Source organism: Mustela putorius, unplaced genomic scaffold (assembly GCF_011764305.1).
Source record: "Mustela putorius furo isolate JIRA1106 unplaced genomic scaffold, ASM1176430v1.1 tig00000196_pilon_pilon_pilon, whole genome shotgun sequence".
Lineage (NCBI taxonomy): Eukaryota > Metazoa > Chordata > Mammalia > Carnivora > Mustelidae > Mustela > Mustela putorius.
Genome location: NW_025421310.1, coordinates 13,387,405 through 13,415,308, shown reverse-complemented (window position 1 = coordinate 13,415,308; position 27,904 = coordinate 13,387,405). Strand labels below are relative to the sequence as shown.

Sequence of the window (27,904 nt, the reverse complement as noted above, 5' to 3'; positions counted from 1 at the left end):
TCCCAGAAGGCAGCGTGATCACGCTTGAGGTGGGGAAAAGGAGCAAGCTGGGCGGGGTGAGGACAAGAACAACTCTAATTCCCAAGAGGCAGAGAGGGCTCTTTGCAGCGCAGGCGCAGAGAGCGCCCCCGCCAGGAGCACTGGGAGATGGAGTCCAGGCTCCTCCATTTTGGCCCGGGGCCCTTCGAAAGAGACTGAGCAAATTGCAGAGACGTTTGTGAGAGGTGCAGAGTTGGGAAGGAGCAAGTTTATCGATTTCCGTATGCTTATTAACATAAAAATTAACAGTACCTTGTACTTTCTCAAACATTTTTCCATATCTCTTCCCCCTTTTTCTTACTATCACCTCCTCTAATTTACAAATGAGAAAATTAAGCTTAAGGAGGGAGGAAAGCCCCATGAACTAGGAACTAGTCAACATCATAGAAGCTTCGCGAGGACAGGCACCTTTGTGTATCTCATTCGAGCACCCAGAACAGTGTAAATAAGTGTTGTGTAATATTTATTACACCAGACACCCCCAGGCAACCCAAGTATTACCCCCAAACTTGTAAAAGTTAAGTCAAAAAGAGATGAAACCTCTGCTCCACAGCAACACGGCAAGAAAGTGATTTGAATTGAAGTGTGTTGGGCGTGAGGGCCTCTTTTCTCCACTAAGTTGGTAGATCGCTTTCCGTTAAGCTGTTTCCCAGTCCTCCCTCATCGGCCCTGAGAAAGAGCTTCCGAAAACAGAGCATTTGCTCTATCAAGGAACACAGATCGCCGTGAGGGGACCTGCTACTCAGGGCCAATCCCAATGGCCCTCCTCTTTGAATCTTTTCTTAACTTATGGCTCTTTAATGTAAAGACCCTGCTTCACTAGCTTCTCAAGGTCTGTGAGCCTTCCCGATCACACTGGGAAGCCCGCGGTGAAATTCCCAACTTCCAGCATGATCCTTGGCACAAGGTAGGCCCTCATTAGATATGCACTGAAGAGGGAAGGGGGAAAGAGGGCCAGAAAGGAGACTGACCAGTTCTCCTCCTGAGAACTGGCAGTTGGGGAGACCCCGCCTCCTCACTAGGATCCCCAAGCCCTGGTCAGCAGGAGCCGGGGGGGGGGGGGGGGGGGGGGGGGGGGGGGGGGGGGTGTCTGGCGGGGGGTGGTGGCCGGCTGAAAAGGCGGGCAGCTGGCTGAGTGCTGATTGGTCGGCACTTTGGCGCGCTCCAGCAAAGGCTTTGTCAGGAGGCGCGAGGCCAAGCTCGTGCTGAGCTAGAAGCCAGGGCCCTTCTCCAGGCGCGCTTGCGCACGGCCACTTGCACCCTGCCGTTTCCCCTCTCCAGTCTCGCGCCCAGCACACCTTGGCGGGAACTGGTGGGGGCGTGGCCTGGCCTCAGGAGCTCACTTTTGCTCCCCTCCACAGGCCACCCGCAAGGAGCCTCATTCCAAGGGGATTCGCGCCCACCCCACGGCCGGGTGGGGAACGCAGTGGCCAGGGCCGGCCTGGGGCTCGCGCGCGCGGCCAGCCTCCCGGGACAGGCGCGAGACACTGTCTGATCAGGCTCCTGAGTGTGGAGCTGGCGTGAAACCAGAAGGGGGGCCTCACGCCATTTTGCACGTCCTGAGGCGGGTGCTGGAGGCCGTCCGGGAACGGGGCAGGGGACAGCCCGCCAGAGGGGAGCCTGGGGTCCGCTCAGGAGCACCACTCTGTGGTCGTGGTCTCCCTCCGGGAGTTTCAGGGGGACAGGAAGGCAGGCGTGCCGGGGTGCTCAGAGCGTGGCAGGCCGGGGGCAGCTGAGCTGGAGTTTGGATTTGAGGCTGGGCCTAGGTTTTGGGATCCAATCTCAAGTTTGAGACAGGGAGGGCTCTGTTTGAATAATGTTGGGGCTTTGGGGGTCACAAGCTGTGGGATCTCTGGCTTTGTATCTAGATACTAGTATTGGAATCTGAAGGTGTTGGGGTTTGTGACTGGAAGTTTTCCTGTTGGAATCTGAAGATCCTAATTTTAGGATCTGGAAGTCTTAGTTTTGAATTCTGAAGTATCATTTGGCGGCCTGGGGTCTGATTTGGGAGGTTTGAAGCCTCAATATAGATTCAGGGTCCACAATCTCAGTATAGAGTATGAGGTACCAGAGTTAGGGTCTGGAGCCACAATTTGGGATTTTGAGGATTAAATTTTAGGGCCTGGAGTCCCCACATTGAGTTTGGGCCTTCAAGTTTGGGACTCACATGTGAGATCTCAACTGTAGGGTTGGGGGGGTCACAATTGGATGGTCTGAAGTGACGGTTTGAGGATCTAGAGGTCTTTGCTTTTGGATCTGAGGTCAATTTGGGAGACTGTCATTTGTTTTGGGGGGGCTTGGGTTTCTTTAGGGTTTGGGTTCTCTGTTAAAGTTTGTGGTCTGTGGTCTTAATGGGATTGGGAGTGGGTTGCCTTTGGAGTTCAGAAGTGGACAGTTTGGGGGTCTAGAGTATCTCAGTATTAGAGTTGAGGGTTTTTAGGTTTGGGAGGACATCCTCATTGTGGGAGTTTAAAGTCGTAGTTTCGGTGTCCTAACATCGCAGTTTGAGATCTCAAACCAGTTTTCACTGATGGTCTGACATCTCACTATTAAGACCCAAGCTCTGAAGTTAAAGTTTGGGAATTTGCTGCTTTTAGTTTTAGGTGCAGATCACAACTTGGCCCAGATTTACAACTTGGTATTCATGAACTTCAGTTTAGAGAGTGGGGGTTTGAATTTGGTCTCTGGGCCCATAATTGTGGGGTGGTAGGGGACTCCAGGGATCTCTGAGTGCTCAAAGGAACAACATAGGGAAAATGAAGGCTACCCACCATGTGGCCCATTCCTCCTGGAATCTCAGAGGTCACAGTAATAATTCTTTCTTTTTCCCTCTTTGCAGATGTGGGGTTCCAGCAGACACTTGTATTCCCTTGGATGGCCCAGAGCCAGTTCCCTGGGTTCCAGTGACAGGTAAGGGCTCACCCTTGCCTATCTCCATTCCAGGCTTTGGCCACTCTGGTCGCATAATAACAATAATGTTTACTGAGCACTTACTGTTTGTCAGATTCTTTGCTAAGCTCTTTTGTTTATACGATAGCGTTTAATCCTTACACCTCCACAAGGAAGTAGGTGCGAATATTACCACCATTTTCAAGATGAGAAGATTCTGAAGTGGTTGCCAAAGATCACCTCAGAGGCCGTGCAGGCTGTGACATTTGGAGCTTTGTCAATGCCCTGCTTTCCTTTCTTCTATTCGTGCATTCATTCATCCATCAAGCAACCATCAAGTGTCAGGAATCTCCTAAGAGGGGATGTGCACAGGAGACTGAGGGTCGTATCAGATCCCCGCCCCCACCCCCAGCCTGGATAAAGAAAAGGGAGCCAGAGTTCATCTTATCCTCACTATCTTCCCGAATGACTTACTGTCCATCCAGCTCTTCATTCATTTTTTTTTAAGATTTTATTTATTTATTTGACAGAGAGAGAGAGACAGGGAGAGAGGGAACACAAGCAGGGGGAGTGGGAGAGAGAGAAGCAGAGAAGCAGAAGTGGGAGAGAGAGAGAAGCTCCCCCGAGCAGGGAGCCCGACACAGGGCTCCATCCCAGGACCCCGGGATCATGACCTGAGCCAAAGGCAGATGCTTAACAACTGAGCCACCCAGGCACCCCTATTCATTCATTTATTAACTCCAAAATTAAGCATCTGCTTTGTTCAGATTCTCTACCTAGGTACTGTGCTCAGAAGGAACACCATGAATAAAATGAAGAATGCCCATCCCACTGCCCATTCCTCCTGGAATCCCAGAGGTCATCAACAGTGTTGGGGGGAGGGGTCTTCCCCCCTTTCTAGATGTGTGGGGGAGAGTTGCACCATATTAATAAAAACTCTTAGTTGCCATGAACAGAAACCTAGCTAAAACCAGCTTAGGCATAAAAGGAGATTCATTGGGTCCTTTAATCCAAAAATTCAGGGGCATCAGGGTTGGCTAGTTCCAGGTAAGGATTAAATGATGTTGCCAGGAACCTGCCTCTCTGGGCTCTGCTGTTGCCCTACATTGGCTTCCTCCTCAAGCAGGCTCTCCCTTTGTGAGGGCAAGATGGCTCCCAGCAGCTCCAAGGCAACATCCTGCCAGCCTGATAGGCACAGCAGAGAGCCTCTTTCTGGGAGCATTGATTCTAATTGGCCAAACCTGGGTAATGACCCCAATCCTGAACCAATCACTGTGACTCTTCTTAGCTGGACCTTAGTTCTGTGCTGCTAGTGGAAGGGGAGGTTGAGATCAACCTCTCTGAACCTCATGGAAGGAGAGTGGGGGAGGGGTGGCCCCAAAGGAAAGTGTTCCCAGGCAAGGAGGATGACATGTCTGTCAACCAAAAGCAACAGCTTATCAAACATAGTTAGCTAATACAATACTTTGACCCCATTCTTCAACATGCCTTATCCCTAAAAAATTCTGACAAAGGACTGTCCACTTTCTATCTTTAACATTTTGTAAGTACTCTCAGTGTGCCAGGTCTTTCCAGACAAGATCTTTCCAGACAAGATCAAACTTTCTGGCCACTTCCAGTCTATCAATGGGTTAAAAACAGCCTCAGAGAAATGAAAACATGTGTCCAAAGTCACGCAGCAAATGGCAGAGCTGGGATTCCGACCCAGGTCTGCCTTATTCAAAAAGCTGGAGCTTAAGACCAACCATGAGGCCGCCTGTTGGGATTGCCCCCTGCTTTGTCGTACTTTGGGGCAGCTCTTAGTCTTAAATCTCTGCACATGTCAAAGAAAATTAGGGACTGGGCCTTGCTTTTCCTATATCTAATATGAGAAATTTGGACAGGCTCTTCTAGCTTCTGTAAAATAGAAGAACTAGGGAGAGTTTAGGCTGATTGGCTCAGAGAAGAGGAAACTCGGGAATTAGAATCATTTGCCATTTCAAAGGCTGAGACCATCAGAAGACAAGAGCATTCATAAAATCAACAATTTTTGATCACTTACTAAGTGTTGATCATTATTCTAGGAGCTAAAGATAGAGCCAGGGCCACATATGACTTGCTTAGGCCCCAGGCAATTTTTCCTTCTTGGGCCCCTTCCTCCATTTTTTTTTTTAAGCTTTGTTGGTTTGTTTCTTTCTTTCTTTTTTTTTTTTTAAGATTTTATTTATTTATTTGAGAGAAAGAGAGCACAAGTGGGGAGGAAGGGCAGAGGCAGAGGGAGAAGCAGGCTCCCAGCTGAGCAGGGAGACAAACGCAGGGCTCAGTAACCCAGGACCCTGGGATGGTGACCTGAGCTGAAGGCAGACGCTTAATCAGCTGAGCCACCCAGGAGCCCAGGCCCCATCATCCATTAAAAACATACTTTTGTGGGTTTTTTTTTTAAAGATTTATTTATTTATTTGACAGACAGAGATCACAAGTAGACAGAGAGGCAGGCAGAGAGAGAGGGGGAAGCAGGCTCCCTGCTGAGCAGAGAGACTGATGGAGGACTCGATCCCAGGACCCTGGGATCATGACCTGAGCTGAAGGCAGAGGCCTTAACCCACCGAGCCACCCAGGCACCCCCAATAAAAACATACTTAGAATTATAGTCTACAACAACATCGGCATAGCTTTTAAGAGAAATTAAAACATTTTTAGGGCACCTGGCCGGCTCAGACAGTGGAGCACACGACTCTTAATATCTGGGTTGTGAGTTTGAGCCCCACGTTGGGTGTACAGCTGACTTAAAAGTGAAATCTTAAAAAAGAAAAAGAAATTAAGACATTTTCAGGAGCCCTTAAAAGAGGCACCAGACGTAGGCACTGTGCTTACTGCACGTAATGGATAAGTCAGTCTGGAATATAACCTTCAATCAAATAGACAAAAATCTCTGCTGGTGTTGATAATAAAGAAAGAAGACTTTAGATTCTGATAAAGGATGTGACCAAGAATATGCTTAGCTAGATCAGTTGGTCAGGAAAGTCCTTGCTAAGGAGGTTACATTTAAGCTCCGTGCTGAATGGCAAAGGAAAAACCAGCCATACAACAATCAGGGCAAAAGAACATTCCAGGTGGAAGGAATAGGAAAGGCCCTAAGGCAGAAAGAAACTTGGCAGTTTAGAGAAACAGAAAAAGGACATGTGTGGCTGGAGCTGGCCTGTTCCCTAAAGACCCAGAAGGCAGAGCTGGGGTTAGTGGGTGAAAATTACAGAAAAGAACTTGTCCCAAACTAGAACCATCCAGCAAGGAAAAGGGCAGTCTTGGGAGGAAGTGCCCGGCTCCCAGAGGCACCAGGAGCACATCCCAAGTCCCACCTATTCAGGACTACTGCCCAGGAGATGCCAAGATTTTGTGATGTCTCGTGGTCACGGTTTTCCTCCCGCCAAATTTTCCCCCCTTCTGTGTTTGCACACAGAAGGCTCTCAGTGCTTTGCAAAACCCAGAGTAAACACCCAGCGACTACAGATGATACAAAATTCTTTTCCTCAGCCATGGTCAGGTTGCACCTTGAGCTTAAATAGGACCGGACACTTTTTTCTTCCTTGCTTTCTGTGTTGTTTTTCGTTGGGGGTTCCAGGGGTCCTTCTAGAACAGAAGGGAAGTGGTATGCAAAAAGTAAGTATGGGGCTAGACAGGAAGTTAGAGGTCAGCCTACCCCCGTTTTCCTCCAAAGATGGAACCCTAACATCCTTGTCCCTCAAAGTTATAGTTTCTACCAAGAGGTAACTGTAGACCAGAGATTTTTTTTTTTTTAAAGATTTTATTTATTTATTTGACAGAGGGAGATCACAAGTAGACAGAGAGGCAGGCAGAGAGAGAGGGGGAAGCAGGCTCCCTGCGGAGCAGAGAGCCCGATGAGGAACTTGATCCCAGGATCCTGAGATCATGACCTGAGCCGAAGGCAGCGGCTTAACCCACTGAGTCACCCAGGCGCCCCGAGATTTTTTTTTTTTTAATTCCTTCATCCAGCTGACAAATATATTCATGGTATTTTGGAGAGGTTGCATGAATGATTTCCTCCTCTACATAAAGCCCTTTTATGGCTTCCTGCTGGTCTTCAGATAAAGGAGAAAAACTCTTCTGTACTACAAGCCTTTGAGATCCTGCCTCATCTGGCCCCTATCTTCTTCAGCCTTGTCTCACCCCATAAGACTCCTTGCCTTCTGTGCACCAGACAGGGCAGCTTTAGTTCCTTTGAGTTCTCCATGCTTCCTCATGCCACAGGGCCTTTGCACATGTCCTCTCTATCCGAAATGTGCTTGTTCCATCTTCACGTGTGCATTTCCACTCATCCTTCAGAACCAGAAGGCCAGATTTACTTCCTCAGGGAAAACGCTGTAGATTAGATCAAAGCCACCTGTTTCTAGCAGCCTTCTTCTTTGTCTCCATCAGGACCAGCTCTCTGGGTGTGCAAATTCCTGCAGTTACATAGCCCTGTGTTTAGAAGAGCCCGATGCTTGGTTTAATGCCCTGATCTCATCCCCTTGAAATCCTTAATTTTTAAAAAGGGGGCCCCACATTTTCATTTGCAAGGCTCCCCTCCCCAGCAAATTATATAGCGCATTCTGGTCCTCATTGGAATTTTGTGTTTGTTTGTATGACAATCTGATCAATGATTTTACCCCTGACGGTTCTGTGAGCTCTAGAAGGGTCTGTATTTTGATTTTTATACTTTTATCCCTATCACCTAACACCATTTCCAGCCCACCATAGGTGCTCAATAAGTAATGGCTGAATGAGGGGTGCTTGGGTGGCTCAGTTGTTAAAGCATCTGCCTTTGGCTCAGGTCATGATCCCAGGGTCCTGGGATTGAGTCCTGCATTGGGCTCTCTGCTTGGCAGGAGGCCTGTTTCTCTCTCTCCCACTCCCCCTGCTTGTGTTCCCTCTCTCATTGTGCCTCTCTCTGTGTCAAATAAATAAATAAATAAATAAATTCTTTAAAAAAAAATGTAGGGGCTCCTGGGTGGCTTAGTCATTGGGCATCTGCCTTCGGCTCAGGACATGATACCAAGATCTGGGTTCGAGCTCCTTGTCAGGCTCCCTACTCAACGGGAAGCCTGCTTCTCTCTTTTCCACTGCCCCCACTTGTGCTCCCTCTTTTGCTGTCTCTCTCTCTCTGTCAGATAAAATCTTTTAAAAAATCAAATCAAATAAATAAATAAAATAAGTAATTGGTGAATGAGTGAGTGAAAATGATTCTTTGAGGACTTCAGGGTTTGGTAAGGGAGATAAGTGCATCTCCCACCCTGCTCCCCCATCTCCTTGAGGGCAGTGACAGTAGTTTCCCTCTCCTTCTCTGGTGTCCATTGTAGGGGCAGCTTGTGTTTGAGTAGGAACTAAACACCTGTCTGTAATCAAGGGAGTGTTTGGGGGCGTGGTCAGGCTGGCGGTGAAAATGTGTGTTAGCTGTTCAGAGCAGGGGAGGAAGGCAAAGGAGGTCACCAGAGGCTTCCTGGGGCAGGTGGCAATTGTACTGAACCCTGAGGGGAGGCAAGACAAGGATTGGTGGAGAGGGGGGTGTCCAGGCATTCCCAAAGGAGTTGTGTGAGTCGTGACAATGATGCAGAATCTGGGAGAGAAACTCCAATGTCTTTGTGTCCCCATCTGCCAAGAGAGAGAGGCGGAGGTTTATGCGTGTGCAAGAATATATTATGCATTAGAAATGCAGGGATTCGATCCTAGAATTTCTGTGTCCGCCCAGCAGTCAGCTTCTGTCGTGCCCTCATTTATTTATTTATAAAATAAGCAGGGAGTTCCCACGGTATGCCAGACCCTGTCTGGATGCTAGAGACACAGTGTCCGCCCGTCCTGTCCACCACCCCCAGCTCTCAGCTCGGAGCAGAGCTCAGAGAAATGCATGAGCAAGGGGCTGAGGGCCCTTAGCCGAGGTACCTCCCCTGTCCTGTAAGGGTTTAGACCAGAATGGTCAGCCAGGCCAGGGCCTGAGGGCCATTATAAGCCGGGTTAAGGGTTTCAACTTGGTCCTTAATAACGGGATGCCGTCGAGAGGTTTGAAGCACTTACTAGACAACTAGGGGACCAGGCTCTGTGCTGGGCCTTTCACACACACTGGTGTATTCAGTCCTACCAATAAACCTTTGAGCCTCAATGAATATCCTCATTCCCATTGCCCAGATGAGAAAACTGTGGCCAGATCCATGTTGCAGAAAGCTCACCCTGATGCTTGTAGACAGGATGGACTGGAGGAGGCCCCAGGGCGGGGTGGGGGTAGGGGCACTGGGAAGGCAAGGGGAACATCCACACGTGGACTGGGGCAGGGTCTAGGGCTGGATAGAAGGGACTGGAAGGAGAATGAGAAAGATCTGATGCCCAGGATTCTGTCTGGGGGGTGTGGGGTGGGGAGCCTCTCAGAGATGGGGAACACAGAGATGGGTGGTTTGGGGGTCAGGTGCCAACATCCTAACCAACACCAGCTCTTGGCCCCAAACAGGAGGCAGAGGAAGAATCACACCAGCAAACTCCATGAGTTGGCATTGCTGTTGCCTGTGGCCCTGAAGACGGGCACCAAGAAGCTCACGAAGGTATGGGGTTGCAGGGAGAGGAGGCAGATGTGGGAGGCAGAACTGAAAATTTCAGTAACCTTCCCTTGTCCTGGGGCCCCCACACAGACCCTTGCAGTGACAACACCGAGATGGGCACGGTCCTGCCTTGCGTGGGCCTTTCTGTGATCCCATCACAAGAAGCCTGGGGGATCCTTTCTTGCAAAGGGGGCAGGGGTAGTTGGGTGGGGGGAAATGGGCAAGGATCCAGGTAAAGGTCATCACTTTGGTGAATCAAACAACCCTTGGTTCAAGCCCATCATCCCCGAAATAGCAGGACTCTGGGCAGGGCTCTCAGCCTCTCAGCCTCTCAGGCATCCCATTTCTCAGCTGTTATCCGAGAAAAAATAACGTCTGCTACCCAGAGATATTGAGAGGCTCAAATGACACACTAGCCATGACAGTCCTCGAGGAAATGTCACTTCCCTCCCTGAGTCCCTTGTCCTGTGTCCTGGGGCATCTCCACGAGGTAGCAAGAGCTAAATCTGTTCTTCCCGTCCCCAGGGACACAGGCTGAGCTGCCACCTCAAACCCGCCAGTGGCAACCACTTATTAAGGGACTCAGAGATCCTGAAGGCACTGTTTTCTTGCTGTAGTTCCTCTCATTCCCTCACGTATCCACTCATTCATCAGCCAGTTCTGGAAAGATGGCTGGGTGGCAGAAACTGTTCTGGTTACAATGAGGGGAGGCAAAGGAGCCTGAGCCCCACACCCTCTGGGAACTCGGAATGTGGTCAGGACAATAAAGATTCCAACACAGGAATGACCGACCCCCAGCTAGAACGTGCTACTTGCCTTCCAAGAGGCTCAGAAGAGTGGGTGTTTGGGGCAAGATCCAGACCTTTGGGTGCCAGATCCTAACACTCACCTCCATCGATCACCAGGTCACGTTAATTTCCCTCCTAAGCACCTCGTGGCCGTCGACGCTGTGTCCTACCTTCCTGTGGCCTCTGTAGCAAAGGGCCACAAACCAGTAGCTTGAAACAATGTGAATTTATTCGCGCACGGGATGAAGGGCCTCAGTCCAAAATTGGCCACAGGGTCCTTCTCGGAGGCTCCCAGGGGGACTCTGTCTCCTTTCCCTTTGCCAACTTCCAGAAGCGACTGTGTTCTTCAGCCCACGGCCTCTTCAAGGCCAGCAGTGGAGCACCTTCCAGGCTCTCTCCATCCTCACCTTGCCTTCTCTGCCTTCGATCCTCCTGCCTTCCACTTGTAAGGACCCCTGGGACCCCAGTGGGCCACTCAGTTAATCAGGACCCTCACTCAGTCACACCTGCCGAGTCCCCTTTGACATATTTGGCAACATGTTCGCAGGCCCCCTCTGTCCTCAAACATCTGTGTATGTAGTGTGCATAGATACTGAGATCCACTCCTGGGAGGTGGGAGCGCAGAGATGTCTGAGGGACAGTCCCGGCCCCGAAGGAGTGACAGTAGAGTCTGGCGATGGGTGATATTTCATGCATGACCACATGATGACATCTCGTGGAATTCTCCCCAGGCCTCAGGCTGCTTTAGTGACCATTGATCCTCTGAAGTCTTAAAGACCGCTCCCCCACCCTTCATCCTTCCTTGGGTTCAGTCTAGGTCTCCTGCTCCAGGGACAACGTGCGGCCCTGCCAGTCCCCAGACTCCCCCTCAACACACCTGCCTGAAGGGTGTCACCACGACTTGTCACAGGGCTGGGTGATGTTTTCCGCCTGACGTTCCATGAATGAACTGAGCTGTTACGTATTGCCTTTCCTGTGTTTGAGATTTGGAGTGCGGCTTAGGTCTGGGGCGTCCTTCTTCGCAGTCCTGACTCACGAAGTGCCTCCTGGCCCGTGTGGTCCTGTGGCTTCTCTCTCTGACTCCACAGCGAGGAGAGGGGTCCTGCTGCCTAGGAGGACACAGCTGGTTCGGATCCGTCCCCCTCCAAAGGCCCACATCCTCAGCTGCTTGGTCACTGAGCACTCAACAGGGGCTCGTCGAATGAATGAATGAATGAGTGAGTGAATGAATGAATTGCCTCAGCTCAGACAGTTGTAGGACCTGTCGATCTTGCCTTCAGAAGGTCTCTAGGATCTGAACCTCTGGCATAGCCCCCAAGCTAACCTTCCCAAACCTTCGGTTTTGGACTCTGAGATGATGCCCAACGGCCTTCTGCATAAAACCTTTATGCTCCTGGGCACCTGGGTGGCTCAGTGGGTTAAAGCCTCTGCCTTCGGCTCAGGTCATGATCCCGGGGTCCTGGGATCGAGTTCCGAGTTGGGCTCTCTGCTCAGCAGGGAGCCTGCTTCCTCCTCTCTCTGCCTGCCTCTGCCTACTTGTGATCTCTGTCTGTCAAATAAATAAATAAAATCTTAAAAAAAAAATTAAAAAAAAAAAAAAACCGACCTTTGCGATCCTACTAATCACATTTCAAATTACTTGACAGTTTATGAACACTCAGTGCAGTGAGTGCCGAACGCGGGCCAAGCCTGGGGTTAGAGATAAAAGATTTGCTCTTGCGAACACACCATCCAGTTCTCCAAGTTAGAAAAGGGCCTCATTTAGTCCTTTGAGAACCTTGAAAGCGCTGTCATTCGATCATCGACAAAGTATTAGGAAACTAGCGTACCAGGACCTGTGTTGGGCGATTTCACACACACTCCTTTATTCTGTCCTAAGGATAATCCGATGAGCCTCACTGAATGACCTCACTCCCATTTCCCAGATGAGAAAACGGAGGCTCAAAGAAGTAAAACAGCCTGCTCCCGATACACAGGCAGGAAGTGGCGGGGTGGTCCAGGTCCAGGTCCTTCCAAAGTCTCCTGCTTGTGTCACATTCCTTAGTTAGATTATAGCTCCCTTCCATGGATCAGGTCACATCACTTCAGCGACCCTTGGGACTCTAGTTTATGGAACAGTTTCACACAAGCCTCTTTGTGGGACCATGTTTCCTGACCTAGAGTTCGGAGGATTACTGCTAACCATTTTATTGGTGTTCTAGGGATCTAGTCCAATCCAAGAAATACTGGTGCTCTTCCCTTACCTCTTCACCAGGCTAATTCCTGTCATTCTTTCTCTCTCTCTCTCTTTTTTTTTTTTTTTTAAGATTTTAGTTATTTATTTGACAGACAGAGATCACAAGCAGGCAGAGAGGCAGGCGGAGAGAGAGGAGAAAGCAGGCTCCCTGCTGAGCAGAGAGCCCGATGTGGGGCTCGATCCCAGGACCTGAGCCAAAGGCAGAGGCTTCAACCCACTTAGCCACCCAGGCGCTCCTAATTCCTGTCATTCTTCAGGTCTCTGCTTAAATGCTGGAGGCCTGGGGGCCCCTGGGTGGCGCAGTCGGTTAAGCGTCCAACTCTTGGTTTCAGCTCAGGTCTGATCTCAGGGTGGTGAGATGGAGCAGCAGGTTGGGCTCCAGGCTCAGCGGAGGGTCTGCTTGGATTCTCCCTCTCTCCCTCTGCCCCTTCCCCATCTCTATTTTTTTTTTTTTAAGATTTTATTTATTTGACAGAGAGAGATCACAAGTAGGCAGAGAGGCAGGCAGAGAGAGAGAGGGGAGGAAGAAGGCTCCCTGCTGAGCAGAGAGCCTGATGTGGGACTCGATCCCAGGACCCTAAGATCATGACCTGAGCCGAAGGCAGCGGCTCAACCCACTGAGCCACCCAGGCGCCCACCCCATCTCTAAAATAAATAAATCTTTAAACACAATAAATGCTGGGCACCTTGGTGACTCAGTCGGTTAAGCAGCTGCCTCTGGCTCGGCGCATGATCCTAGGGTTCTGGAATCGAGCCCCTATATCAGGCTTCCTGCTCAGCAAGGAGTATGCTTGTCTCTCTCTCTCTGCTGGTCCCCCCATTGTGCTCTTTCTCTCCCTCAAATAAATAAAATCTTTAAAAAAAAAAAATGCTGGAGGTCTTTCCAGACACTCAAGTCCAATTTCCGAAACTCTTGTTACATTCTTATTCATAATGTTGGCTGCACCATTGATAATTCTATATGACTTATGAGTTTATTAAGGGCCACTGTCCTCACTAGATTAAAAATTCCATGAAGGTAAACAAAGGTATGTCTGGTTCACCCCTATGTCCCTGACCCTCAGTGGGTAGAAGTCTCATTTAGCTTTGTGTCTGCGATACGGACCTGGTACTTGGCAGCCTGCTGGGCAGAAGGCATTGTGCTGCATGCCGGCGGAGATCATTCTTCAGCGATCAGGGGCTAAACTACCTCTTGATTGTAGGAGCCCGAGATACAGCAATCACTTAGCCACAGGCTCTACTCTCAAACTAGTTCAAGGTCAATGAGAAAGAATAGCTCATGAATAGGTCATTAGGCCAGGACATTGCAAGGGTGCTGAGGAGGGACATCTGACTCAGGGAGGTGGGAAAGCTTCTGGAAGGGGAGACCACTGGGCTAAGGCTCAGGGGAGGAGAAGCTAGTGTGGGAGTCTGTAGAGGGAAGAGGATGGCTTTGCAGATAGCGAATACAGCATGTGCAAAGGGCCAGGGGTGGGAAGCTAGTGTGTGTTGAAAAACTAGGCCAGGAGGCAGGCAGACCTGAGTTCAGATCTTAGCTCCGCCACTTCTTCTCTAACCTTAGCAAGTCACGCTAGCACTCCAAGCCTTGGTTTCTTTAGCTGCAACAGACTTCTTCCTGAGCTGCAGCAAGGTCTAAACAGACTAGGAATATCTCTGCCCCTGGAAGGATTATCAGGCTGAAGCACAGGCTCCTGCAGCCTTTCTGTCTCTGGTCCCCCACAGCCTCGCATGGTCTTGGGCCCCCATTCCTGTGCTCAGCCCTGTCTTTCTTTTGGGGGCAGAAGGAGATTCTGCTGCATGTCCTGCATTACATCCAGCACCTCCAGAGAAGCATTGATGTGGCCAAGACCTTGCTCAAATTCCACACCACCAATGGGGAAGGTGGACTCCGGGGTAAGTAAATTCAGTTACCATTCCTAGGGTCTGCTCTCCACCAAGGGAGAGCCATCACGGACACCAAGTGACATGGATGAGCCCCAGTCCTGGGGATCTCAGAGCCTGGCAGAGCGGACAGAGTCAGAGAGACGGGCCTGACACTGTTAACTCCGAGCAGGGTGTCTGGGGCCTTGCGATGGGCCAGGGCAGACTGTAGCCCGAGGCAGGAGGCAGGCAGGAGGCGCCGCAAGCAGGAGTGCGCCAGCACAGGAAGACGCGCGTGGAATGTCTAGGGCAGGCCTGCAGCCCGTGTGCATGGAGGGACCACGTAATATCAGCTCGACGTGCGCAGGCTCGCGAACCAGATCCTGACGCAGATGCGTGTCTTAAGACCTTAACCTCCCCATGCCTTAGTTTGCTCAACTGCACAATGAAACCGATACTAGTACGCTTGACCCTGGAAGAACACAGGCTTGAGCTGCATGGGCCCAAGTTACACGCGGTGGTTCTTAGATAAATCCAGTACAGTTCTGTAAATGTCTTTTCTCTTCCTTATGCTTTCAACCCTTGCTTTTCTCTAGCTTGACTGTAAGAATACAGTATATAACACGGGATATCCAAAATACAGGCTAATCGCCCGTTTGTGTTATTTGTAAGGATTCTCGTCAACAGTAGCCTATTCATTGTTAAGTTTTTAAAGGGTCGGAATTAGATGTGGATTTTCCACAGCGCAGGTCTTGGCTAAGGAGGGAGATGAAGATGAGAATTCCCAAAGGACTTTAAAAAGCCGGGGAAAGCTATGATCAGGTATTTTTTAAGAAAGAGATGCCTGATGTCTAGTGAGTGGAATTGGTTATTAAGGGAGAAACTGGAGTCAGGGAGGTCAGTGGGGAGGTCAGTTAGGAGGGATCGGGACCGGAGACAGGCCGGTCTCACATGGAGGGTGAGGCTCGGGACAGAAGAGGTACTTTGGGTTACATTGAGGACGGAGAACTGAGAGGCCTGATGGAGAGGCCCCTGGGTGAGCCAGGATGGACCGTGGAGCCCTCGCTGCGCTGAGGACGGTAGGAAGAGAAATTGGTTTGGGATGGGGATGATGGCGGGGAAAGCATTTGGGAAAGCTTTGAGTCTGTCTTCCTTCTTGGCGGACCCCAGATGGCCCTGGGAGAACCTGGGTTTTCACCAGGGAACCTCTGCCGCCTGGCGATGTGACCTCAGACCATCCCAGGCTCCTCCGGGAGCTCAGTTGCCACATCTGTAAAGTCAGCCTGGGGACAATGGCCGCCCCCTTAGCCCTCTGCCCACGATTGGGAAGTGCAGGCATCTGACCTGACTTTTCCGCCCTGTGTAGGGCTGGGTCGGAACTGGGGCTCAGGCCCTGCACGGCGGAGACATTCCACCCCCTCGAGCTCCCCGCATTCTCGCAAGTCCCGTCTTCAGGGAGCCTGTCGGAAACCCCGCAAGAAGAAACCCACTGGATTGTCAGGTATGAGCGAGGCGGAACAGGAAGCCAAGTCCCATGGGAGCGAAGTTCCTTCTCCAAAGCCATTCTCACTCCAGGGCAGCCCAGGCAGCTACCCAGAGCCCCTGACCACGCTTTATAGTGAGACTTACTTTGTCCGACGTCCCGGGCCTTGGTCCCTCTCTCCCTAGCCCTGAGGACTGGCATGGTTGCTCTCCTTCTCTGAGCCTCAGCGTCCGGGGGCTGGACCACAGGCTGGTGTTCAGGATGGAGAGCCTGCGCGCATACCCTTGTGGCAACGCTGAGCGGAGAGGCACACAGTCAGGGCTCCGTAAGGGGAAGCTGCTGTTACCATTTATTGTCAGCAGTCCCGGGCCAGAGCATCAGGGACACGGGCTGATGAAAAGGCCCAAGTGTGGACAGCAAGCATCCCCAGGCCAGCCTCAGCCCTGCTGCGAACTCGCCACGTGTCCCTTTGCTTCTGCAGGCCTCAGTTGCCCCATCTTTAAAATGGGAGTTACACCTAATCAGTGGCTGCGTCCTGGCTGCGTACCTCTTGAATCATCCAGGGGACAGTAAAAAATGCCTATGCCTGAGCCTCACACCCAGAAAGTCACGTTCTAGGGGTCTGGGGTGCAACCTGGGCATCAGTATGTTTCCCAGAGCTATCCAGATGACTCGAACGTGTGGGCAGGGGCAGGGAGCGTCGGCTGAGGTGATCTCTTGCTGAGGATCCGGGCTTACCGTGGAAGGGCTGGTGAGCGACCAGGCCCGGCGGGGCCCAGAGCAAAGAGGCCCTCCTCCCCAGCCAGGCACTGGCCCCTCTGACGCTCGTCTCTCTGCTCCCCCAGAAGGCCAGAGCCGGGCCCAGAACCCGCGCCGCTGTCTGGATCTGGACAAGCTCAAGAAGTGGGTGGCCCTGTCTCCAGAGCAGCAAGGAAGGAACACGGGGGGGACTGTCACCCCTTCAAGACATGCCAGCTCCTGCTGTCACCCCAAAGTTGCATCATCGCTGCCTCAAAGTGACAGGAAGGGAGGACGGTCCCGGCTGACGCTGCTGGACATGGCTGAGAACAGCAGCCACTGTGACTGCTCAGGTCGCTGTCCTCCCTCGCCGTTAACTTGGTCCCTTCTACACTCCTTAGCAGGCACCCGCAGCGTCCCGAACCCGGGCCCAGTGGCTGGGGCCTCCGCCGTAGGCAAAAGGGACGCTGTCTCGGGCCTCCCCATCGTCGCCGTCCTCCTTTTAGGTCCCGTTGTGGGTGGCAGGGTCACAGGCTGTGGGTCACAGAACCGGGGCAAGACAGGCGATGCCTCCTGTGACTCCCGTCCCTGGGCCACCTTGAAAAGGTGTGGTGACGCACCCAGTAGAGTGCCGAGTGAGATGGGGGTAGCTGGCGGGTGAGGGAGGCCCTGAGCCATCCTGCCCCCATCTGTTCATCTGGTCTCTGCTTCCCCAGCATCTCGGGGCGAGGCCATGTGCCAGTGCTGCTGCCACAGTCCAGTGAAGGAGCACAGAGAGACCCAGACTTCACGGTCGCCCAGGAGGCCGTGGGGGTCCGAGGAAGCACCCGCCCCACCTGGAAAGGGAGGGCTTTTCGGCTCTTCCGCTAATTGTGTGACCTCGGGGGAGTTATTTGGTATCTCAGGGTCTCAGTTTGCTTAACTGTAAAATGGGCATAATCATGGTACCCTCTGGCCAAGGGCTACCACTGACTCGTATACAAACAGCCTCGAACCGTGCTGGCAGGACGAGCTCCCCGTACTTGTTTGCTCTTATCGGCTTCCTCGACAGTATTCAGGATTTGAGCTCCCTGACAGCTTCTGAGAGGGATGTGGGGTTCCAGAAACCAATGGGGTCATTCAGGGCACCCCATAGTCTCATGCAGAGGCCCCGCAGCCCAAGGTCTTACGAGGATGTGGGAGGGAGAGGCCGTGGCAGACCGGGGCTCCTCTCCATCCAGGCATTGGGATTCATTGCAGCCGCGGGAGTAAGCCTCCTGACTTGCCCTCCCTTCCCCCCCAGGTTGCTGTTGCCGAGTCAGTGCCCAGGGTGATGGGCTCTACCAAGCCTTCAAGGCCCAGCAAGGGGCTGAGCGGATCCACTTTCTCAACAGGACCCAGCCCTGTCCCAGGTAAGGGAACCCCAGGTAAGGGCTCTGAGTGGGGGAGGCTGGGGGGGTCCCGTCTGGCATGGCTGGGGGGGGGGCGGGGCGGTAAGAAATGAGGCTGATTGACATCGGCACCAGTGTCTATGGAGAGGGCACCACGGGACCAGCAGAGCCTAGCTTTGGGGCTGCTGGCCCAGGGCTGCGGCCCCCCTACCGGCCTCCCTGCCTCCCGTCTCACCCTTCCAGCTCGTCCTCCCTAGCTGCCAGAGTGTCTTTTCTAGCCCCCGACCTCGGTCACGTCAGTTCATGGCTTTCAGGTCTCCCTTCGTGCCCATGGGACGGAGCCCCCGTACCTCAGTCGGCACCTGAGAGCTTCTCTGGCCCTGACTCATCTTGACAGCCCCCTCCCCTGCCCCACCCCCACGAACCTGACCTGAAACACCACCATAGCTTCGCCGCTCCCCGGGAGCCATGGCCTTGTGCCCTCCGGAATTGTCACCCCCCCCCCATCCTTGCCACCCCATCCAGGTGGCAAGCCTGTCTCCCTCGTCCACCAAGAAGACTGCCACCCTTCAGGCTGAGCTCAGTGTGGTCCTCCTGGAACACGGCCCGTCACAGCCCTGCACCCCCCCAGCCCTTGCCTCTCCTCCCCAGCCCGAACCCCCTTGAGGGCAGGCGTCTCAGCTGAGCTTTCCACCGCGCCACCACCCCCAGCACCCCTCTCCCAGCAGCCAGCACAGAGCGACCCCACCAGGTCACACCAAGACACGCTGGGGGTAACGGCTGGGCCTGGGGCCGTAGAGCAGTTCCTGGCCCAGGCCTCCCGATCTGCCTCTCGAATTCCATCTCTCACAGGCAGAAGCTGGTGTTCTATGATTCCAGCGAGGATCTGGACAAGGAGTCCCCAGATGCTGACCCTTGGCTTCCTGCCTGGACCCCGGAGGGCAGCCCCACTGGTGACTGAAATTCCTTGTCTCCTCCTTGTAGGCTGGTGTGGGGCCTTTCCTGCTTACTTCCCTCTGAGCAGCGCTGTGGTGGGAGGAAAGCAAGACAGGGACTCGAGGTGTGCCTTGCACAGGGCTGTGTGAGCGACCGGCAGTCGCCGCCGCAGACGGTGCTGGCCAACCATCACTCCTTCTGTGGAGCCCAGACGCTGCCTCAGAATCTTTCTTAACACAGAGCTCCAGGGAGCTACAGTCAGTCTGTCAGATGTAGCAGAGCAGACATAGATTTTTCTGTCTTCGGTCGTCCTTGACATGACGCCAGGCATCGCGTCTCTTCGTTTCCTTTACAAAGCCCTCAAAATGAGTGGTCCACAGAGTCACCCTTCTGCCGCATCTAACACCATCTCAACGCCGGCCACTGCGCTGCTGGGAGAGATAGTCATTTCTGACACATCCTCAAGACTGATGCTTCCTTTTCAGGGAGCCCGCTGGCCTTGGGGCCTCCCCAAATCAACAGCTGCACCATGTCAGGCCACCCGAGTGCGATCCTAGGGCTCAGCCCCTCCCTCTTCAGCTCCCCGGGAAAGCTGCTTCCAGAGCAGATCCTGGGGGATGGCACGGAGTTCCTGACCCAAGGTGAGCTCCTGGGGCGGGACCTGATGCTTGGTCCATTCAGGAAACATATGGCGATACCCACCAAGTATGCCGCCCTGGGCTCAGCCGTCCTGGGTGCCCTGGGGTGGGCGGAGGCAGCCCCAGCCCGGAACCGTGAGGGGGAGGCTCCTGGAGTCCATGTCAGGGACCCACCCCCTCTGCTCAGGGTGGAGGTGGCCCAGGGGCACTGGCTCATGAGCCAAATTTGGTCCTGGGACAGGAGATCCCAAAGCAGAGACCTGGAGAAGGGCACTGAGGCCACCTGGGCCAGCGGGAGGGAGGACTTTCTGCTCCAGCCACTGCCCGCTCTCCCTCCCCGACAGCTCTCTTCGAGGACGTTTTCCTGGACCCCGAGTCTTCGCCTACTGGTGGCGTGCTTGAGGGACTCCAGGACGAGGTAGGCAGCCGGTCCGCCCTTCATTCCACACGCACCGCTTTCCTACTTCATGGACTCCCCTGTCCCTGCAAGCGGGCGGCCGCCTCCCCCCGCCCGCTCACTGTCCGTCTGCTCGTCCGCTCGTCCTTCCAGGCACTCACCTTCCATCTCTGTCCTCATCTGCCTGCCCTTGGAGCCCTCACTACCGGCCACTGGGGGCCGCACTCTGTGCTGGGCATTTGGAATGAACTAGACCCCAAGGATAAGAGCTAAAAGCTGCCGGGCACCCAGAAAAGACCCCACGTCAATTTCCAGCTGTGCTGTCAGGCAAGGTTTCTGGTGACCCCAGTCGACCGACAAGGAAACTGAAAACAGCAGAATGAGCCCAGAAATGCTCAGTGGCAAAGAGCCTCACTCCCAGGGCTCACCTGTCGCCGCCGCCCTCCCCCCGGGGGGCTCACCACCCAGCAGACCAAGGGGCAGCCCCCAGCTCGGGTCCCCACACGAATGGGCCTCCACCTCCACCGGCTCCTCCAACCAGGGCCTGAATCTGTGGCAGAAACAAAAATAGCCCCTCTCGGCAGAGCTCTGAGGAGGTGCTGGGCAGGGTGCTGGGTGCTCCTATGCCCCATGAGGCATGTGGCGTGACCCCCGCACTCTAGGTGAACTTGGTGCTCAGAGAAGTTGCCACTTGACGGGGACGTCACGGCTGCTGACCCAATAAGATTAAGAGCTACCGGCCCGGAACAGGGAGGAGGGCAGTGAGCCCCTGAGCCCCAGCCAACGCCCCCCCGCCCCCGCCCCCCCACTGTGGGGACCTGGGGACACTTGCATGGACATCCAGGGACTGTTTGGACGAGGTTGTCTTAAATTCGAGCTCTGGTGACCGGTGAGTGGGGACATGAAGGGACGCTGTGGTTTCCCCTCACGTCTCTCGTCTTTCCCCTTCACCCACCAGGAGATGCCCCCAGCGCCGCCCGAAGACCCCGCTGACTCCCACAGCCTGTGCCAGTCCTCCGTGTCACTGGACCACTGCTACCTGTCGCTGAGCGAGAACAGCAAGGCGCCGTCCGGCTCCAGCTCCAGCTGGGAGGGCTCAGAGGCCGAGTCGCTGTGGAGGCGGCAGGAGGTGAGGGCAGGACAGCTGGCGGCCAGGTGGGTCCCCCACCTCCTGTGGGCGCTCACCTCCCCAACCCCCACAACCCCTACGCAGGACGCTCAGGCCAACCCCAAGGGCCCGCTGTCCTCCAGCGACGAGGACGGGGACTACACGTGGACCCCCACGCGGCGGGCCGCCAGCCTGCCCGCAGCTGGGAGGAAGGTCAGGAAGGGCCCCGCGAAGCTCAAGGAAAACAAGAAAGCCTCCTGCCCGACCCAGACGAAGAAAAAGTGCGTCAACGGCTTTATCATGTTCTGCAGGATGAACCGGAAGCAGTATATCCGGTGGGTGGGGGTCCCTCTGGGCCCTGGGTGGGGCCCGACCTTCACTGTCACCGCCACCGCCCCCACCAAGAGCTCGGTGCCCTGCTGTCTGACACACTGACTCTCCCCACCCCCCGGCCTCCCTGTCCCCCAGCATCTTACCTGGTCCCCTTGCATTGGTCAATCCACGCGAATTACGCGCAACAAAACCCCACTCAGACAAAAAGGAAAGCGGCTCCGGTAGCCTGAGAGTGGAGGACGTAGACAGCCTTCAGGTGCGGCTGGGCCCAGGGCTCAGACAGTGGCGCCTGGCTGTGGGCCCATCTCTCCGCCCTGCTCTTCTTGGTTGCCTTTGTCCTCAAGCACGGGGGTGGGGGGGGCGTGGTGGGGGGAGCTTCTCGTCTCCCACCAAAGTTCTTGGGGCTGACTTGATAGGTCGGGCACCCAGCCCTGAAGAGCTGGTGTCCTGACTGGAAGACAGGGGTCCCCTCCGGATCCCGAGACTCAGTGTCCCTTTCCCGACAAACCATCCGTCTAGCTCCTTTCTTTGACACCCGGGCTCCAGAGGGTGTATCCTAAGGCCCTATAGGCCAAAGTGGGTAGAAAAGATCTGAGTTCTCAGGCGGGGAAACTGAGGCCCTGAGAGGGCAGGGGAGCCTCCTGTGGCCAGACGGGCAGCCTTTGCCCGAACGGGCTGCCCTCTCCTCACCTCCTCCCTCCTGTCACAGAGCCTGTCCCGGGACTGCTTCCACAGCCGCCACCAAGGAGCTGGCCCAGCTGTGGCGGGTGATGACCCAGCAGGAGCGGAGACCTTACTGGTGAGGAGCCCCTGCCCAGGGGGCAGGGGGCAGGGCAGCGGGGCCACCTGCTCTGATTTTCGTGGTATTGGAAACAGGTTGGAGTTTATTGTTGGGGTGGAAGACTTGGGTGTTGCCACTCTTATGAGATCGTTGGGGGTGACAGAGGTCGGGAGGTGCTTGACCTGGGGAGCTTAGAAGGGCAAATAGCCCCATTCTAGCTTTAGACCCCCTTTGCCCTTCCTGCCATGGGAAGTTTCTCAGAGCAGGTCGCTGGGTCTTATTTCCCTGTTACTCCCACTCCCCTCCCCGCCCCCCTTTCTCCCCTTCCCCCCCCCCACCTGCTCAGAGCTGCCACCTGCCCCTTTCTCATTGGCCCCTGAGACACACAGTCCACGTGCGCACTTCTTAACAGATCTCACAGGAGCATGGGGCCCAGCCCCCCTGTACAGACGGGGGCCTCTGGGCTTTGGGGTGGTGTGGGGGGGGAGACGGCCACCCTGGGGGGCAGGGAAAGTGTGACCGCCCCGTGGCCCCTTCTCCCCCAGCATCAAAGCCCGCAGGTTTAGCCTCCAGCACAACCGGATTGTGAAGCAGGACAGCTCCAGCAGCGAGGACGAGGACTGGGGGACCCCCAAGCCCTTCTACCAGCTGCTGGCCGAGAAGGCCCGCCGTTCCCCAGACCTGGCCCCTCTGCTGCCCCCTCAGCACCACTGAGAGGGTAACCCTGCCGCACCCCTCCTCCCTCCTGGGCCTCACCCCTCCCAGAGCAGGCTGGGAGGAGCCGTCCTAATGGTCCCCACTGCTATGTGCCTTTGCCTGGTGTTGGGGCAACCGGAACTGCCTGCAGACCCCACTGCCCTGCCTGCAGCCCTTCCCTTGCCTGGGTGCCTTAGGGAGCCGTGGGGTGGGAGGAGGGGAGCCTTGAGTGAAAGGTAGTTAAGGTGCGGTTTGTGGGACAAGGGGCTCGCTCTGCCCTTCCACTGGCCACCCCAGGACCCGGTGGTTTCAACCCTGTTCTTACCTCACCCCACTCCTCCGTCCCCTGTTCTATTTATAGATTATTTATTGTTTGCAACAAAATAAAGTGGGACCTTGTTTCCAGCAAGAAAGAAAGGCCGGCTCTTTTGGTCCCCTGCTTCCTCCCTGGGTGGGGGCTCCTCCTGCATGATCTGGAGGCCCCAGGGCCTGCCATGGGGAAAGCACACCTTCCCACGCACACCTTCCCAAGCGGCCGCATGGAGCTGACCTCCACCTCCGGCCCCAAGGCGGCCAGAAAGCCAGAATCTCAGGTCAGGCTTTTTTCTGGCTCAGTGTTTCCTTCAGGCAAGTAACGCAGAATATAGCCCACACCTCTGGAGGGTCTAGTTGTCTGTTAACTTTATTTTAATTGAAATGGAGGCATAACATGTCCTAGAAAAATAAAGATTTGATACAAACTAGACATAGGGGTCAGGGTTGCCCCAGGGGTGAAGGGATCTTTGGTCTGGGGCCGGATGTGAGAATGAGGGCTCTAGTCCGGGGAGGGGGGGTCTTCCCCAGGCCTCCCCGCACCTGCCTCCCTTCTCAGCAGGAAGGGCCCAGCCCCGAGGCTCCATCCATCTGGGGCACAGCCTCCACCCTCCGACTCCAAGTGGTTCTGAGAACACTGGACGTCAGCGGAGCTATTAATAGCATCTGAGAGAGTGACAGGGGGAGGGCTCAGGGGGGCTGGAAATCAGCCACGTGGCCGAGCTTTCGGCTCACAGCTAGTACCAGGTTGGGGATGGCAGCCCCGAGTCAGGACCCCCAAACCTCCCTATCTGGGGGCACAGAGCAAGGAGAGGGCTGTAACAGAGGGCCCCCCGATCCAGAGGACCGTGTTCCTGGACAGGAGCAGACAGGGGCGAGTCCCCCTGGCACCTCCAGGGCTCGGAGAGGTTACACAGCCTGGGGGCGGGGTGGATGCCATGGTAGAATCCCAGGCTCACAGCAAAGTGTCTGAGCAGCCCCTCGGCCCAGGCGGTCCTGGATCTCGAGCACCATTGGCAGCAGAGGCGATGAGGCCCCAGGGGGCTGTGTGGGGGGTTCACAGCTCCAGAGGCTCTTCCACAGGCACCGACTGCAGCTGGGTCAGAACCTTGGGCTCGGCTTCCAGACCCTCGTCGGCCTCACCACCTGCCGTGGACCCCAGAAGCAGACCCTCGGGGTCGGGGTCTGGCAACCTCAACACGGTGTGGGAGGCCTGTGTCCCCAGCCCTTTCTCGGCTTCCAGCAGCCCTTCCGGGCCTGTGCTCAGTTCCAGTCCCGTGGGCCAGATGGGCATGGCTGCAGGGGACAGCATGAGCCCTTCAGGCGGGGGCGCTGGGAAGCCAGGCAGGAGGCCGGAGGAATCTGGGGAGAAGGGCAGGCTGGTAGCGGCGGTGGCAGCAGGGACGGACGGTGGTGGAGGCTGCGGCGCAGACAGTGGGCCCAGGGCGTGGACGTCCGAGAGCGCGGGGCTGGGGGCCACTGGTAGGGCTCCCTCAGGCACTGAGATGGCCGGGTCTGGCTTCAGGGGCAGGGCCAGGCTGGGGGCAGGCGGCAGGACCTGGGAGACCAGCATGCTGGTGGGGAAGGTGGCCGTGAGGATGATCTTGCCCTGCTGCACGGCCACGCCCGTCACGATGGGGCTGCCGGACACGGGGTTGGCCAGGAGAAAGTTTCCTGTGGGGATGAGATGGGCCAGGCGAGGCATGAACCTGGTGCTCCCCAGGGCCCGTAGGGAGATCGGGGTGGGGGAGCTTCGGGATGGGGGCTGTGTCTGCGTGGCCGGAGCCGGCTGGCTCTGGAGGTTCGGGTTGTGCCAAGGATGGGCTGCCCAACCTCCCAGCCCCCCCCCCCCATCACTCAGGCCCCAGCAAGGCGGGAGGTACCTGGGGCAGTGGCCGAGGGCAGCTGCAGGGCCGTCACGCCCACCCCGGAGTTTATCAGGTGTACGTTGGCAGGGCCCGCGGCGGCTGCCACCTTCACAGGGCTGCCTGGCCCAGTGGCTAACAGCTGCAGCGGCCCCACCGCCTGGGGCAGGGTCACCACCTGCGAGGTGGGCACCACCTGGGGCAGGTTCAGCAGTGGGGATGTGGGGCCCAGGCCTGCAGGGTACCCAGGGGGTGGGGAAAGGGGCACCACCTGCGGAGAAGCCACAGAGGGCACCGGTCCTGGGGGCAGAGGAAAGGGGGCGGCCGGTGGGGGGCCGGGCACCACCTGGGGCAGAGGCCCAGCAGCCTCCTCTCCAGCCGTCCCCGTCCCCGAGGCAGCCACCTGGGCTTCCTTGGTCTCAGCGGCGTCATCGGCATCGGCATCGGGCTGAGCCTCCTCTAGCCGCACCTCCCCCGTCTGAGGATCCAGGACCAGGGAGGTCTTGCCCTCACTGGCCCCCTGGGGCGCCGGCTGCTGCGGTGGAGGGGCGCCACTGCCACCCGTGAGCAGCAGGGGACCCAGGCTGGAGGCCTCCCCAAGGGCCAGGCTGTTGATGATGACGGGGCTGCCGTTGAGGAGCACTGCGGGAGAGCTGCCCGCGGCCAGGAAGCTCCCGTTCACCAGGATGGAGGAGGAGGCGGGGCAGGGCGCAGGAGGGGCGGCCCCCGCCAGAAATAGAGAGCCCTGGGCGGGGGCCTCCGCAAGCACCGGAGCCGCCCCCCTGTCCAGGTCCTCGGGACTGCGGCTGGACTCGTCCTCGGTGGTGGGGTTCCCGTCAGACTCGCTGGCCAGAGAAAGGATTGTGAGCTGTAGCCCTGGACGCCCCGTTTCCCCACTGGCCGCCAGCAAGCCGCCTGCAGGGGCGCCGGCCGACTGCTCCCTCCCCACCTTGCCCCAGCCCAAACTTTTGAAGCAGAAAGCCTGAGGGTGGGCTATAAAACCTCCTGAGACCACCCAAGGACCCCCAAGGAGGGAGCCTCTGCAAGTCCAGTATTGATACCTCTCCGTAAAAGCTAAAGCTGGCCCCATCAGAGGGAGGGGGCCCTCCTCTTCCTGCCCCTTGGCCTCCGGGCCCCAGAAGCTGAGCACTGGGCAGCACAGTGGCCCCTGGGTCCCCTGGGTCGGGCTGAAAGCAGCCCAGCGTCTTCCCGGAGTAGAGAGGCGGCAGCCCGCTCAGTTCCCGGGGCCTCTCCCCCGCCCCAACCCCCGCCGGGCGTCAGAAAAGGGAGTGAGAGGCCTGCGCGCAGGGTGGGAGGGGAAGGGCTTGGGTTACAGGGAAACCGGAGCTGGGGAAGGTTCACGTTTCACAACAAAGACAGACGACGGACCACGCTGTTTGGGCCCCGAGGGGGGGATGGGGGGGGTGAGGAAAAGACACAACCTGGGAAAGGCCCGCGCGAGGTGGGTAGACAAGGGCCGGTGTCCCTTTCCACAGCCCCCCATTTTCTCACTGCCTCACCCCAGCCACGAACTCGGATGGGACTGGGGACGGAGCGCAGAGTGGTGCAGAGGGATGAGGTCTCCCAACCTCCGCGACAGGAGCGGCGGGGTCGGGGGCAGGGCCGGGGGCGTGTGCCTGTTCTGTCCACACGTATTCCCCGCGCCCTGGGGGGTGGGGGGCACCTGACGGTGTGAGCAGGAGGTGTCCCAGGAGCTCGGCGCGCTGACTCCGGCCATGGGCATGGGGAAGAGGGAGGCCAGTGGGTACCACAAACCCCGGGAAAGCAGGACTTGCGCCGCCCGGGTTCCCCTCACCTCTTGCAAGGCGCGCCGCCGCCGCCCCCGGTCCGATCGCGCTGTCGCCGGTTCTTGAACCAGTTGCTGACCTGCGTGAGCGAGAGGCCGGTGAGCGTGGCCAGGCGGCGCTTCTCGTCCGGCGTAGGGTAGCGGTTGCCGCGATAGCAGGCCTTGAGCGCGGCGCGGGAGCGCTCCTTGAAGCAGTAGACGGTCTCTTCGCCGTCCCATATGGTCTTGGGCAGCGGGAACTTCTTGCGCAGACGGTACTTGTCCACTGCGCCTAGCGCGCGGCCGCGGGCCCGCTCGGCCTCGTGGTAGCGCGCGCGCAGGTAGAGGTCCTGCAGAAAGGCGTGGTGGGCGGCGGGGAAGGGGCGGCTCTCGAGCAGCCGGTAGAGCTCGGCGTACTCTCCCCGCTGGAAGGCCACCAGGGCCCGAGCACGCAGCACCGGATCGCTGCCACGTAGGCGCTCGGCCGGGGGCAGTGCGCCCAGGAAGCGGCTCAAGCGGCCGGCGTGGCCCGCCTGTAGCAGCGCCTCGCAAACGCACGCCACCTGCTCCGGCGAGAAGCGGAGGCCCGTGGGCGGCTCGGCAGCGGCCTCGGGGGGCGACCCGGGGACGCCCGGGGATCCCGGGCCCTCCGCTCCCGACGCCGCTTCGCCCGCCCCGGCCCCGGCCGCGGCCGCCGCCTCACCCTCGGCCGCCTGCAAAGTCTGCAGGAGCTGGCGCGCTTCCTCCTCCTCTTCTTCGGTTGCCGCCGCCGCCGCCACCGCCTCCCCCCCGGCCGCCGGCCCCGCGCTCGGCTCCGCAGGCAAGGTAGCCATGTTTTGCAACTTTGGGAAGTTCCTCCCTCCTTCTCCTCCTCCCTCGGGCTTTCCCCAACCTCCTCCCCAGCCCGTCCCCCCTCTCCGCCCTCCCCTTCGTGCTTCCCGATCTTCTCCCCCGCGCCGACCCCGCGTCTCCCCCAGCAATGCCAGGCCCAGCTTTCCACTTGGGTCTCGGTCCCAGTGTCTGTGTGAGTGCCCGCCTCCCTCCCCGTCTGTCCGTGATTCTCCTTTTGTTTTCCCTCCGCCTCAGGCC

The 27,904-nt window shown here is 56.5% G+C and overlaps 2 protein-coding genes across 2 annotated transcripts; one reads left to right on the top strand and one right to left on the bottom strand.

The window, feature by feature from the left end:
* Positions 1 to 102: 102 nt before the first annotated feature.
* MEIOSIN (meiosis initiator) lies at positions 103 to 23,253 on the top strand. Its single transcript, XM_045077146.1, has 14 exons — positions 103 to 946; positions 2,879 to 2,949; positions 9,401 to 9,491; positions 14,294 to 14,405; positions 15,739 to 15,873; positions 16,701 to 16,946; positions 17,876 to 17,984; positions 18,816 to 18,916; positions 19,385 to 19,540; positions 19,882 to 19,955; positions 20,893 to 21,063; positions 21,148 to 21,377; positions 22,085 to 22,174; positions 22,702 to 23,253. The coding sequence occupies exons 2-14, from the start codon at positions 2,879 to 2,881 to the stop codon at positions 22,868 to 22,870; spliced, it is 1,755 nt and encodes a 584-aa protein (XP_044933081.1). The 5' UTR covers positions 103 to 946; the 3' UTR covers positions 22,871 to 23,253.
* Positions 23,254 to 23,511: 258 nt separating this feature from the next.
* Positions 23,512 to 27,737, bottom strand: SIX5 (SIX homeobox 5). The gene is made up of 3 exons (XM_004767797.3): positions 26,846 to 27,737; positions 25,048 to 25,874; positions 23,512 to 24,838 (listed from the first exon to the last, which is right to left on the bottom strand). The coding sequence occupies exons 1-3, from the start codon at positions 27,646 to 27,648 to the stop codon at positions 24,222 to 24,224; spliced, it is 2,247 nt and encodes a 748-aa protein (XP_004767854.2). The 5' UTR covers positions 27,649 to 27,737; the 3' UTR covers positions 23,512 to 24,221.
* Between the last annotated feature and the right edge of the window lie 167 nt (positions 27,738 to 27,904).